This window comes from Trichoderma asperellum, chromosome 1 (assembly GCF_020647865.1).
Source record: "Trichoderma asperellum chromosome 1, complete sequence".
NCBI classification, from domain to species: Eukaryota; Fungi; Ascomycota; class Sordariomycetes; order Hypocreales; family Hypocreaceae; genus Trichoderma; species Trichoderma asperellum.
In genome coordinates this window covers 1,615,695-1,629,361 of record NC_089415.1, presented here as the reverse complement: position 1 = coordinate 1,629,361, position 13,667 = coordinate 1,615,695, and the positions used below count along the sequence as shown (strand labels likewise).

Here is a 13,667-nt window from a genome sequence, read left to right as displayed (position 1 = left end):
ATTACAGCCGAAGGAGAAAAAATACGCCTTTTCTGCTACCCACACGGACTCCTACGATTCGCATCGCTCTCGTTCTTCTCCTTCACCACAAAGACACACATCAATCAAGATGGAATCTAGCTCCAAGGCTCCCGTCAAGCTCGTCAAGGTGACCCGAGTGCTCGGCCGTACCGGTATGATGAGACTCGTTGCTGTCGCTCTCGTGGACTCTCTGTCGCCAGTCTGCCGTCGTCACTGCTGCTACGATCTGTTGTCGCCCCTGCTGTTGGGATTGGGTGGATGATGAAGAGGAGGAAAAAGTTTTTTTTTTAACTGCTATAATCTGGAAAAGGAATTGGGAGAGGGAAAAAGGGTAGGGAGGCATGGATCGAACTAGACAACCGAAACCGCAGCGTCGACGCGCAAAACTGGCTGAGAGGGGGTTCATGGAGCACCATCAAATAACGGAAATTGCTAACAAGAAGCCCTCTACAGGCTCTCGTGGTGGTGTCACCCAGGTCCGTGTCGAGTTCATGGACGACCAGACCCGTTCCATCATCCGAAACGTCAAGGGTCCCGGTATGTTTGAGCTCAAATGCATCAACAAAACTGCTGACCGTCGACATGTTGGGCTAACTGATCTGGTGCTATTTAGTCCGTGAGGACGACATCCTCTGCCTCCTCGAGTCCGAGCGTGAGGCCAGACGCCTGCGATAAATGTCGAATGCTGGAAGGGAAGGGGAGAGAAAAAGAAGTTGGCAGTGGTTCTCATTGGCGTGAACGGGTACGGGTCATTTTCTTTGGGTGTGTTCCATCTGGACATTACGGCCTCTTTTTGACGACGGCATGAAACGATGGTGTCAAATAGCGACAACCGGCAGGGCTTTATACTACCTAGTCGGAAATACCTAGGCTCATTCTCATAAAAAAAGATACAAAGCTTCTTTTTTTTGTGGTCCAGACATGGAATAGCTCTTCAACTCGATGATTGGCTTATTGGCTGATAGTGACGGACTGACTAATGGATCGATGAAAAGTCGATGAAATAAAGCTGGACAGTTGCTATGAGGTTATATGTGGGCTTCGTTAGCATTATGGTCCAGGCTATCATGCCTTGATGTACTACACCATTAAGAGACCTGTTGTCTGGTTATCATTGCATAGGTTATGCGTCCGCCACGAGCATAATCTATTTTCCCTTTTCCTGCATGCTGAATCTCATCAGGATGAGATCATCTATACCTCTTGGTATATTCGCCCATGCTATGTCATCAAACTGCAACGATGTAATGACATCTGATGATAACTCTACGACGAGATACACGTAAAGAGTGGTTGAAATAACGCGACAGCTACAACGTAAACCGCCAAAGGTACCAGGTCTAGACTGCTATGATGACCACAACATTTGCCTCATGTTAGTGGTTGATTTCAACTAGCCAATCTCATTGGCTTAAAACATGCGTGGCTCGCACTTCACAACCAAGACCTTAGTGTCGCTTCCATGTACTAGTATATGTAGATACTGGGCGTAGTTGGAGGAACGCTTGAACGCTTCGAACGGAACTAGGGAGTATTAAGAACTAAACTAATACGCGTTGACTGGGGCTGATGATGAAGAGCCCAAAAAGTTGTAGATATTTATTTGTGAAGCCATGTTTGTTGACTTGTGTTGACTTGTGTTGACTTGTTTCATCTCGAAAGACTTTCAGTTGCCTGAACCGGTGGACATCTTTCTGCGCCCATGTTAAAGATGAGCCGCTAAAAACCGCCAAGAGCCACCAGTTTCAGAGCAAGCTTGAACAATCTTAAGCTTCAATCTACTGATATTTACCTCTCTTCACTGGCTGTAAGTTGCATGCCTAGGCAGGTATTAGTGGTAGTAAATAGTAGTAAATAGTAGTAAATAGTAGTATGCAGTATGTATAGTATGGTATGCACAAATACGAAGTGTGTGTGAATCTGGTCCCGCAGAGGCAAGAGAGACGCGTCAGCAGCTCGAAAAGAAAGACGAAAAAGATGGGAAACCAGGCACTCGAGTGGATATCCGGAAACCTGCGTGCACCATGAGATTATTTCCAACTGCTCGTATACGCGACGAGACTCGGCGGACAGGCTGAGGTGGCCTCGAGGCTGAGGCGGCCATTGGGAATATGTAGTCGCCAGGTACCCCCGCGATGACGGACTGCAGGGTTATATACCCCGTAGGTACTCGATCCGGCCGCATCGCCCATTGCTAGCGGGAACCAACCCCCCCGAAGCAGCCACTGAAGAGCCGCTGGACAGGGCCGAACATGCCACCAAAACCCCCCAAAACATCCCCCCATCTTTTTGCCTCTTAGTCCCAGCCTGCTCCCCCAAATCTCCATCTCCATGTCTTCATCATCCCCATTTTATGCTCGCCTCTCGCCAGCCTCAGCCACCCACTTCAGCCTGCAGTAGCAGCAATTGCATTCCGGCAATAAGCTTGCAGTCTCGTCGCTTCTCCCGCGATCCCTCCCGTCCGCTTCGCCCACCGGATTGGTTTATGCCCGTTAACCTGCCGCGCGCTCACAAGGTGGTCCCAGCCCCTCGCCTTGCTGCGTCTGCATTCTTCTTTTCTGCTTGTTTCATTTTGGTGGTGACGACATTGATGCTGCGTCCTCCAATGCTCGCACTGGACTGAACGACTTTGATTGCCGCAGTTTTCGCGCGGATTGCCACCCCGAGACACGTCACAATCACAGCGACAGAGATATAAAGCTCCAGCCGAGGCACTGCGGAGCTTGCCAGTCGCAAAGCAATCCTTCGGGCTACTTGAGAAATTGCTCGCCATCCAAAGGCGCCTCCCTTGTAGGGCTTGGTGAGCTTCCCCTCCCCTGCCTCTTCCTTATTCGCAGCTCTTCTAGCCCGGCATAGCTCGCTCCATTCCACATTGTTCCTGCATCTGGCTTACTCGTAGTCGACTTCTGGACAGGTCACTCCAACGCCAACCGCTGCGGCGCATCTTTGTTTTTGCTCCCGCGATCTAATAATAGTGGACCGTACGAAGTAGCAGAGCCTCGTCATCGACTGCTGCCACTCGAGCCCTCTCCCCTGCCGATAATAAAACCACAGCTCAAGCCTCTCTCAGAGGCGAAAACCGCATATAACAATGACCGACTTTCGCTCGCCCATTGACTCGCCGGTGCCGTCGCTGGCACTTCAGATGCCGCAGTCATCGCCTCTGCAGCATCGCCGAGACTTTTCAGGATCCATTACACTAGACGACCCTACGCAGCTCCGGCGAGCTTCCGGCGATGCTGCCGCGCACGAAGGCACTTCAACTGATGCGAGACCTGGCGATGGCACGGCTGCGCCAGACGAGGCTCCCGCTCTGCCTGCAACTGATCCATCCGTGCTGAAGCTGGTCGACGAGGTGTTGGCGTCCGAGGTATGAGGTTCTCCTTCTCCAAGCGAAAATGCGCACGCGTAATGCCGATGCTGGCGCCGCTACTGTTGTTGATGTGGATGCTGATTTCCCTCGATAGCAAGGTATTCCTTCACTGCTGCAGCGCTTGAAACAGAGCATAGCCTCTGCAAAGGTGAGCCAATTTGTCCTACATACATATATAAACGGGGGTCCTTTTTTCACATGGCAGCCGGCGTTACTCCATGCTGTTAGCTGCAGCTCTGACACCATGTGGCTGAGACAAGAAAGCCGGATAAGAAGCTGATGGTAGTTACTTAGGAGTTTGGCACTTTTCTCAAAAAACGAGCCGGCCTTGAAGAAGACAATGCTCAGACCCTCAAGAAGCTGGCGCGCGCCACCCAAGATAACATTCGACGACCCGAACACCGCGGAGGCTCGTTTGCCCAAGTGTACGAGGAAATGGTCCATATCCACGAGCGCATGGCCGATAACGGCATTCACTTTGCTGCCACGCTCCTGCAGATGAACGAGGAGCTGCTCGAGGCGGCTAGCACTGCTGAGCGTAACCGCAAATCCTGGAAAGCCACCGGCCTAGCCGCCGAGCAAAAGGTCGTCGATCTCGAGGTCGCAATGCGCAAGAGCAAGGCGAAATACGATTCTCTAGCTGAAGAATATGATCGCGCCAGGACAGGCGAGAGCAGACCTGGTGGCGGCAAAGTCTTGGGCGCATTCAAGGCACACAAGTCCGCGGCCCAGCAAGAAGAAGAGCTCCTGAAAAAGGTCCAGGCTGCAGATCAGATGTATCACAGCGCTGTCAACAGTCTGCAGACGGAGAAGGCCCAGCTGCAGAATACAACTCGACCTGAGCTTGTCAAGTCGCTGCAGGAGTCTATCCGCGAGATAGACTCTGCTGTTGGGATGCAGATGCAAAAGTTTGGTAAGTAGCAGGACTGGGCAAACAGACTTCCTTTTGCAAGTCAAGAGTTTTGCCTGCCAATTACTAACTGCTAAACGCTCGATAGCCTTGAATAATGAGAACCTACTGCTTGGCAATGGTCTTGTCATCAGTCCGTTTAGAAACAGCACTTCCATTGGCCCCAACCAGCCCCGAAGCATGAGATTCGCCGTCGCGTCCATCAACATCAACAAGGACTTGGATGAGTTCGTGGCCGGATTCCACTCCAAGGTTCAACCAAATACCGGCGAGATCAAATACGAGCGCAATCCGGTGCGTTTTCACCTCCCCCGACTCACCTGATTGGAACCCCCGACTCCTTATCTGGATCTCTCTCATACTGACATTCATTCTTATTTGCTTCTTTTGCAATTTATAGGTTCTCGGTCCTCAGCCCGGCTCCATGGGCCACTCATCCTTACCACCTGCATCTCATGCTTCGAAGCCTTCTGTCAGCCAGGCTCCTCCCCCAGGCGGATACCAGCAAAGCCCGCAGTCTTTCTCGGTGGCCTCAAGGACAGGCCCCAGCAACTTCAACGGCCCTTCAGCAGGCGCTCCGGGCTCCCAGGGACCGGCAGCTACTTCTACTCCCATCAGCACAGAGCCTCCGCAATCATTCCATCAATCGAACCACAGCCGTGCCTTTAGCCAAGGCAACATGTTGAATTCTCCTGTCAGCCCCCAGCCCCAGTACGGTTCAGTGGGCCCAGCATCAGGAGGAGGCCCTCGCTTCCCCAATGGTGGTCCTGCGCTCGCCGGTCCGCCGCAGCTTGGAGCGCTTGCCTTCCAAGAGAGCGAGGGTCCATCTGAGAAAACCTCTTCACCTCCTCAGCTGGGACTTCCCTATCAGCCTCCTGGGCCAAGTGCTCCCCCAGCATACAGCGGTCCGCCTGCCCTCAACACCTCTGCGGGCTCAAAGCCTGTGTTTGGCGTTCATCTGGGCCGCTTGTATGAGCGAGACGGCCTTGCTGTGCCCATGGTTGTGTATCAGTGCATCCAAGCTGTCGACTTGTTTGGATTGGGCGTAGAAGGAATCTACCGCCAGTCCGGTTCCATGAACCACATTAACCGACTAAAAGCCATGTTTGATTCAGGTATGTCCATGACATGTCTATCCTTGCTCGAGCCATCAAGATAGTTTTCATGCCAACTAAATACTCTCTTGCACAGAATCTCAAGCACAAGCACTTGACTTTAGAAACCCGGAGAACTTTTTCCACGATGTCAACAGTGTTACGGGCCTGTTGAAGCAATTCTTCCGGGATCTGCCTGATCCGCTGTTCACTACAGAGCACCACAGCAGCTTTATCAACGCAGCGAGTACGTTGATCCCTCTACTGCCTACCTTTTCTCTAGTCGCCCCCTTATTTTCTCTAATATTGTACTGACCTCTTCCCTAGAACACGAAGATGAAATCGTCCGCCGAGACAACCTTCACGCCATCATCAACAGCCTGCCCGACCCCAACTACGCCACCCTCCGCGCCCTCATGCTCCACCTGCACCGCGTCATCGACAACTCTCACATTAACCGCATGAACTCTCACAACCTGGCCGTCATTCTCGGCCCCACCCTCATGGGCACCGATCCCAGCACCGCCATTACAGATGCCGGCTGGCAGATCAAGGTCATTGACACAATCCTGGTAAACACGTACCAGATTTTCGATGAGGATTGATTGATTACCTAGCTTTGTCTTCTTCCTCTTTTTTTTTTCTCTTTTTCTTTCTTTTGGTACCAGCCCGTATGTTGATATCTAAGAACCTCCGTTATTTCTCTGTCCAATATGTCCCTCCCTTTATCTCTCTATATCTGTCTCTTTTCATGTCTTTTGCATGGCGCTTCCCTATTGACTTGCTTATTTCTTTTTACCTTTTCTTGTCTCTCTGTCTCCTCACAGATATTAGTCGATTTACTACATTCGAGTCAAATCTAATAGAATGTAATGTTGCCTACTGACTCTGACCCTTTCTTTTCTCTGGGCGTTTTATTCTCTCAGTTATTATCATAGCAAACGACACATAGGTACTCTGCATACCACAAGAAAGTAGAGCAATTGTATAAGAATATGAGTTGAAAGTCATTCAATTGAGTAAAGGTATCCTACGGGGGAAAAAAATTAAAAAAAGAAAATGTACCCAAACATAAAAAGAAAAGAAAAAGACGGAAAAAAAGGGAGTCAAGCCCGCTTCGATAGCCCTCTCCCCATATCCCATGCCATGCAGGAACAGAAAACTCCAGCCCCTAGTAAAAAGAAAAAAGAAAAAAGAAACGGGTGAAAAGATTTGACTATGATTTTGAAATGCGCCTCCTCTACATCAATCTTGAAAAGCCTCCCATTAACCATAACCTCTTTTGTCTGTCCCTCTTTTTATATGATGAAGTCCTGTTTTTCTGGCTTCTCCAACGAGGACAGAAAAAAAACAAGGTATCGGAAAAGCCCTCTCTAACTAGCCTGACAAAAGCAAAATACAAAAATAGGCAAATAACAAAAGCAGAAAGAGGAGAAGAAAAGCACAAAAGAAAAAATAACAAGAAAAAGGAAAAGGCAAAAAAATGCCATAATTTCCATAAACACACAACTCCTCTCAAGTATCCCTTTATAGGTATCTCCTCCACTTCCTCTCATATGCATTGTTAAGACTCCAGTGCAGATATCCAATTTCCTCCATTCTTCCTTTTCTTTCATGCCCTTTCTCTCGCTACCAGCCGTCACATGAGTCATAGCAATTATGGGTATTTCTTCTTTTCCGAAGTCTGGTATGATACTCGCATCTTTAAACAACGCATGAAGAATAGGATATAAAACAAAAACAAAAAAGGAGAAAAAAAGAAAACAACATGCGGAGTGGGGAAGAAAGGCACGCCCTGGGAGAAATGTGCAATCCTATAGGCACGGGGGTCTGGAGTCCCCCCCCCCCCCTTTATCTTCCTTCTTCTGCCAAGTGATAGCCTTGATCATGAACGTAGCCATTATGCGCGCTGAGTGGTGCTTCGTAATGATGAGATGAATATGATGCTGAAAGAGAACAAACCAAAACGTAACCCAAAAAAGAAAAAGAAAAAAAGAATAGAAAAAACCAATAATATGTATAAATAAAGAGAAGAAAAAGGCATATAATATAAGAAGAAACGTTGAAGAAGCTTCTTTTGTGACGATACGGGCATATTCGCATGTTTAGTGTATCCTGATGGCTTCAAAGAGACTTAGGTTCAAGCTTGTATCATTCACACCGACGTTTGGAGTGGGCTCGCTAAGCATTTCCCATCGTCGAATGACATATGGGGAGAGCCTCTCGTGCGGCAAGGGCCGAATACCGTACATTGCACCCATGCCTCTGGATGCGGAGCTGTGAGGCACCGCTGCCTTCTCCCTGTGCGCGAGCATCATGCCGTCCATAGCAGTAGGTGGTGGAATGCTAAAGATGTAATATAGGCGAGAGTCCGAAGATGTGTGCAAGCTTGGCATCATACCAGGCACGACAAGGACAGACTTGGCGCAGTGGAGGCGCAGGTCGTCTGGCAAGCCATCTGCCAATACTGCGGCGACGTCAAACACTTGCTGCAACAGCCCGCCTCCAGCCACCTGGCTTGGGAGCGCCTCGAGTCCAAGCAGCAGGCGGCATAGAGTCAGAACAGTATGCGCCCTTGCCTCGTGATGGGGGGGCATAAGCAGCTTTCCCTGGACAGAGGTGGTCATCACAGAGGCACTCAAGGGCTCCTGAGACACGCTGTGTAAGAGCACGAATCTGAGCAGCATCGGTATCCAGTGCTCAATGACGGATGTTAGCACCCCCTCTTTCTTATCTTCGGCAGCCCTTGGTGCAACGACCAAGTCAACGAGATCGGACAGCTTGTTGGCCAGAGCCATGGTAAGCTGAGCTGTAGCCGGCGGCTGCTGGCCTACAACGATGGCCTCGATAACGCCAAGGAGCTTCTCGGCAAGGTATAGATTGTTATTGCTTGAGAGAGCGCCCTGAAGGTTTCCAAGAGGATCCTTCAATTGCGACGATGCCGGGACAAGAGCTAAAAATCGCTGGCGGGCCTGACTTTGCAAGTGGCGAGAAATGTCTTTACTTAGGCATGGAAGCATAGTCGTCCACATAACGTTCTGGGCCCCAATTGCACGGTCCATAGCCTGGGCAAATAGATCGTATTGCGAAACGCTCTGGGGAGCGTCTTCACTCTCGGTCTGACGAGGTGGCGAAACAGAAAGATCCATATTGAGTTTAATCTGGCAAAATGGCATGGTAAGCTCGTTTGTCTGGCGTAAGATTTCGTCATAAGGCGTAGCCAACGACGACCCATCCTCGGTCCCGGATTGCTTGAAGAGATTGCTAATGATGTCGTGAACCAGACGGAAGCCTCCTGGAGGGATACTTTTTACGCTAAAAGCTTCTGTAACATCCGCGGTGTGCAAAACGACTAGGAGCTGCAAAGCGTCGAGTAAATTGCTTCGATATGTGGCGTCGTCAAGCGGTAATTTTGCATTGCCATCTCCAGCCCGAAGTTCAGCATATTCAATGATGGCGTGGCGTATGAGCGAAAGCAGGCCTTTGTGATGACTGAAATGTATAGACTGTTGGTAGATACCAAAGCGATATACTTCTTCCTGGCTGAGATCTGTGTCATCCGGTAGTTTCGATAGGATCAAGTGCAGCAGTTCTTGGAGGAAAGTTGCTGCTCCGGGAGATATCAGGTTCAGTAGTGGCGCTGCTGCCGCCGCTGCCGAATCAGCGTCTCCCTGGGGCGCAGGAGCTTGAATCAAGCTTGTAGGCCCAAAGAGGAAAGAAATGGGCAAAGCGTCAGTAATTATCAAGAGAGGAAAGACGGCATGTAGCCGTTCTCGCTTCTTCATCAGCCGAACTCGCCCAACCCAGTCGGACATGAGCTTATCAAAGTGCTGAGCATCGAATAAACGGAGGCGAGTAAGAAGGGAGGCATGGATCCTCCGGTTATCATCCATCTTAGTCCAGCCCAGTTCAAGTCTGCGTATGATGTATGCAAACAGGCGATTCATGGTCGGGTGATCGATGCTATTCCCGCTTGCCAAAAGTTTCTCAATCTGTTCTGAGACCTCGCCATCAGCCCCTGACAGCGGGTTGACCATGTTATTATCGGAAATCGGTGAGCAGGCGTCGGTGGCATTGTTGCGGTCACTCTGGGTAAGTTCGTGAGCCAGGTATTTGGAGAGATCTTGGCGACTGGGCATCCGCCGGGAGAGAGAGCATAGAGATGCAAGCAGCGGGCGAGACACAAGGCCCTGCTCTTGATTAATAGCCTTGAGCCGCTCGAAGAAGACGGTGAACAAGCGCTCGGCAGTGCCTTGAGCGTAAAAAACTTGTAGATTCAAGTTCAATGTGTCAACGCAGGACGCAAGGACTTCGATATTGGTGGTCCTGGAGCAAAATTTGAGTATTTCGCAAAGGGCATAAAAGTCTTGCGTAGCCTCGAGAATGGTGCGGATGGCAGAAAATAGGCGCTGCGACATGGCTTGAACAGATTTATTGAGCCTCATCACGCTTTCACGCAGGTGGACGCCCACGGCGCATCGCAAAGCCCTTGAGCTGTTGATGATCATTGGGAGAAGCTTTCGCAACGGGATGGGCTTCCTGCCAGACATCTCGTCGTCCTGCAAAGGCAAGCCCAGGGTGTGGCTGACGCACATTAGGGCGTTGTGGATGTCGTTTGCTTCCTCGACGACGGAATAGCTGGCTGCTCGCCTAAGCAGACTGCTTCGGTCATCCTTCTGATCTTCTGTTAGGTAATGCACAGGGAGGTGGACTAGCAATCTGGTGGTGCAGGGAGCCTCGTCAGAGTCTACTTCAGAGGGATGGCTGCAGCCGCCGCGAGCCATGAGCCACTTGATATACTGAGTAACTGAGAACTGCCCCGTCCGAACCAGCTCTGCAACAAGATGGTACGTCATCTGCTTCCGGCCCTCGTCCTCCGCGGGTATAGTGTCCATGTGCTCAAGGATTGCACCAGTGACATCGATCCTCAGCGACGCCCAGACCTTGATCAGGTTGGCCGCAATGTAGACCCTTGCTAACCCAGGGCGATAAAAGGACGTTGCCCAGTCCACGGTGGTCTTTACAATATCGGTCTTGTCGTCTCCGGTGGCCCAGCATTTCTGGGGCAGATCGCGCCCGATTTGGCTGAGCAGGGTTGCGTCTAGGAGCCGTACCAACTGTGGCCGCCCAGCCAGTGGCGAGGTATTGCTAGTAATGGCTACCTGGCTATTTCGAGCATTGATATGATGATATGCGTCCCGGCCCGCTTTGTCATCTCGCGGTAGGAAGGCTTCCAGGGCGTCTCTATACTTTGGCCAAAGGCTTGGGTCAATAAAGCTGTCTGATTTATCTCTGACAAGTGAGGCTAGCAAGGTGGAAAGCTGGCTCGATAGTTGAATGAGAATATCTTTGTCGGGATGGATATAGATCTGTGATTTTAGATGTTGTCAGAGTTAAGCACCTTGACGGACGGCAGCACGCCTTCCCCCCCCCCCCTCAAATGAGGTGGTAGCAACATCGAGAAAGAAAGGGAAAAAGAGTATGTGGCTGACTTACAGTATTGAGGTGGTCGAGCAAGGCATAAACAAGACGGCGCCCATACTTTCGCGAGCGTAGGATGTCGGCCCAGCAGATCTGAGCAATCAGAATCCACATGGGAAGTTTGGACTGGGAGCTGTGCTCCAAGCCAGATGTAATCCAGTCAAGATAGTGGTCTCGGTCGAGGAGTTGCTCGGCGTAAAAACTTGTAGCCAGTCGTATAGCATAAGTCACCTTGGCCTTCCAGTCTGGCTCGCCAAACGAAAAAGTGACGGATTCAATAAACTGTTCCACAAAGACTGTCCAGTCTCTGACCCACTTGAACTCGCCGGCAATGGCAAAAGCACCACCACCTGGAGCTCCCTTTCTTTTGAAGGCACGAATCTCGTTGGCGCCAACGCATTTAGCTAGCCAAACGGCTCTTTCGGTAGGGACGCTTTTATTCAGGCACTGATCGAGGAGTGTTCGGCCGCGAATACCGTGGGGAATAGTCCTGCTAAGTCGACGAAGAGAGATGGCAGGATTGGCCAAATCTCTCATCCATACTTCTCTCTTTGTATCGGTCAAGGTCACTCGAGGGGGAGGTTTAAAAGTCGATGGGGCCGTAACGTGGCCACGATGTCTGCGCTGGTTAAGAATACCCATAAATATGGTAGATAGAGCACCCAGCCCAGTCTTTTGCTTGATAGCCGGAGATATGGTCATTCTCGCGGTGCCCGTCTCGTTCTGGCTGCCACGGTCCCAGGTGCCTTTTTGGATCGCCTCGTAGCTCCAGTCGTCCTCGTGGTGCTTGATATTATTGGTGCCGTGCCAGGGAAAGAAGTCGGCATATCCAGAATAGAGCCCCCGGCTGAAGGGATCGCCGCCCGTTGCGCCTGGGCGCTTCTCGGCAGGAGGATAGCGCGGAGCATCTTTGGGAACCTCAACAGTCCATGGCTTCGGGCGACCGTCTTTCTTGAAGGTTGGTGTGGGCCGTGGGGGAGGTTCTAATCGTTTGGATAGTTTTGAGTACGTCTGCGATGCCGGCAGGCGTCGTTTGGGCATGGGTAAAGGGTGGTTGTCGTGGTCGAGGTCGGCGGCTGAAGCCCGGGTGGGCGTTGGACTCGAGTCGCCAACATCTCCTGCGTCGGCCATGGACGGCACACGCGACGTGGTATGGCTTTGGGGCGACGAAGCAGCGGACACGGGAGCTGATGCCGTCGCTGATGCCGTCGCCGACAGCATGGCTTGGTCGATGTTGGACAGCTCGAGGCGCAGTCGAGAACCGGCTCTTCGAGGCGTGGTTACGAGGCGGCCATGGTTCTGGGCCTGGTTTGTGCCCTGGCCATGCATTTGGGCTTGGGCATGATCGATGGAGTCGCTCGAGGCATCGCTGAGGGCCGAGTCCTTGCGCACGGGCGACGAGGGAAACAGCTGCTGCGACAGAGCGCGTTGAGGCGGAGGCCGCTGAGCCGGCGGCAGCGTCGAACTGCTGATGGTTCGCTGCGGCGGTCGCGGGTGGACGCCGATGGGGGTCCTGGAGGTCATCTCTCAGACGGGAGGTGAGGCGCCATCCCGTTGCGCTGCCGGCTATATAAGATGTGGATAAGTGAGTTGGAGGTTTGGACGAAGGTACCCGTTCGAAGCGTCGACCAGGTGCCAGGCGCTAGGTGCTAGGTGCTAGCAAGCGATAGTGATGGAAGTCGGCCGCAGCTTGGCCAGATGCTATTCGGGTCTCGGAAGCGGCAAAGGAGGAGTATTGATGGCCCAAACGCCGCAAGGAAGAGGCTGGAGAGGATGCAACTGATGCTCCAGCCAGCGTGGACGAGCAAAGATGGGTGGACGTTGATTTGGGCCCCCGACAAAATGGCACGAAAGCGTCAACCGGTGGCCGGCAGAAGGGACTGGAGTTTGTATTTTCCCGCTGCACCCGAATATCAGCCCCAGCCCCAGGCGTTGCAACAGACGGGCACTGCAGATTGCAGATTGCGACAAGGGAGCCCGCAAGGACGATTGACCTGCGTGCCTTTTTGGAGGAGACGGCGAAGAGGAGAGGATGCAATGGATCGCGGCAGAGGAGGCAGAGGAAGACGGAACAATCCTCACGATGACGGGAGTCCCCCAAATGGGATGAAGGAGATGGATGATGGCCGGGCTGTGGCTGCCAGAGCGAAGCTGACGGCTATTTTTTGGCTTTTCCGGCCAAGGCACAGGGTGCATGTACCTGCACCTGCGCCTGTGCCTGTAGGTACTGCTGCCACTACTAGGTAGGAGGTACCTAGCAGGTAGCGCGCACGGATAGAGGGCGGTCCGTACCTATCAGCACCCTGGACACCGTACAGCGCTGAGCGGTAGGGGACGATCTGCCTGTACCTGTTGCTTGGGCCGCCACCGGTGGTGTGACAAGGAGTCAAAAATTGGGGAGTGTCTAAGCGGGAAGGCTGGCTGAGCGTTCCTCTCAAGATAATTAAGGAAGAATAACAAGTAGAGAAAGATGGATATAAACACGAAGCGATCGATCTGCGGGCGCGAGTTGAGTAGAAAAAAGGGCGGTGCGGGCCACCACTGGAAGGAGGGCTAGCGCCTGTGAATTGCGGCCTGGCATGCGCTGTAAGACACTGTAAGGCACTGTCAATGTGCGCTGCGCTACGGGCGGATCATTTTGTAATGGGATCCATGATGGGATATTCGGCGCTTTTTGGTCCGTGACATGCACACAGATGATGATGCTATCTTTGCATGCATCTACATACGATTCCCTCAAGCGTGTATTAATCTCCATCTTTTTTCACACTCTCTCTCTCTCTTCTTC

At 51.8% G+C, this 13,667-nt stretch overlaps 3 protein-coding genes across 3 annotated transcripts; 2 read left to right on the top strand and 1 right to left on the bottom strand.

Moving 5' to 3' along the window:
* Window positions 1–21: 21 nt before the first annotated feature.
* Window positions 22–1,238, top strand: RPS28 (40S ribosomal protein eS28). The gene is made up of 3 exons (XM_024910486.2): window positions 22–173; window positions 475–558; window positions 635–1,238. Exons 1-3 carry the CDS (start codon window positions 110–112, stop codon window positions 694–696), a joined length of 210 nt encoding a protein of 69 aa, XP_024764707.1. The 5' UTR covers window positions 22–109; the 3' UTR covers window positions 697–1,238.
* Window positions 1,239–2,313: 1,075 nt separating this feature from the next.
* Window positions 2,314–6,847, top strand: TrAFT101_000497 (uncharacterized protein). The gene is made up of 8 exons (XM_024899124.2): window positions 2,314–2,821; window positions 2,936–3,391; window positions 3,489–3,542; window positions 3,689–4,307; window positions 4,393–4,598; window positions 4,705–5,419; window positions 5,496–5,645; window positions 5,726–6,847. Exons 2-8 carry the CDS (start codon window positions 3,113–3,115, stop codon window positions 6,001–6,003), a joined length of 2,301 nt encoding a protein of 766 aa, XP_024764706.2. The 5' UTR covers window positions 2,314–2,821; window positions 2,936–3,112; the 3' UTR covers window positions 6,004–6,847.
* Window positions 6,431–13,083, bottom strand: TrAFT101_000496 (uncharacterized protein). Its single transcript, XM_024899099.2, has 2 exons — window positions 10,895–13,083; window positions 6,431–10,767 (listed from the first exon to the last, which is right to left on the bottom strand). The coding sequence occupies exons 1-2, from the start codon at window positions 12,401–12,403 to the stop codon at window positions 7,504–7,506; spliced, it is 4,773 nt and encodes a 1,590-aa protein (XP_024764704.1). The 5' UTR covers window positions 12,404–13,083; the 3' UTR covers window positions 6,431–7,503.
* Between the last annotated feature and the right edge of the window lie 584 nt (window positions 13,084–13,667).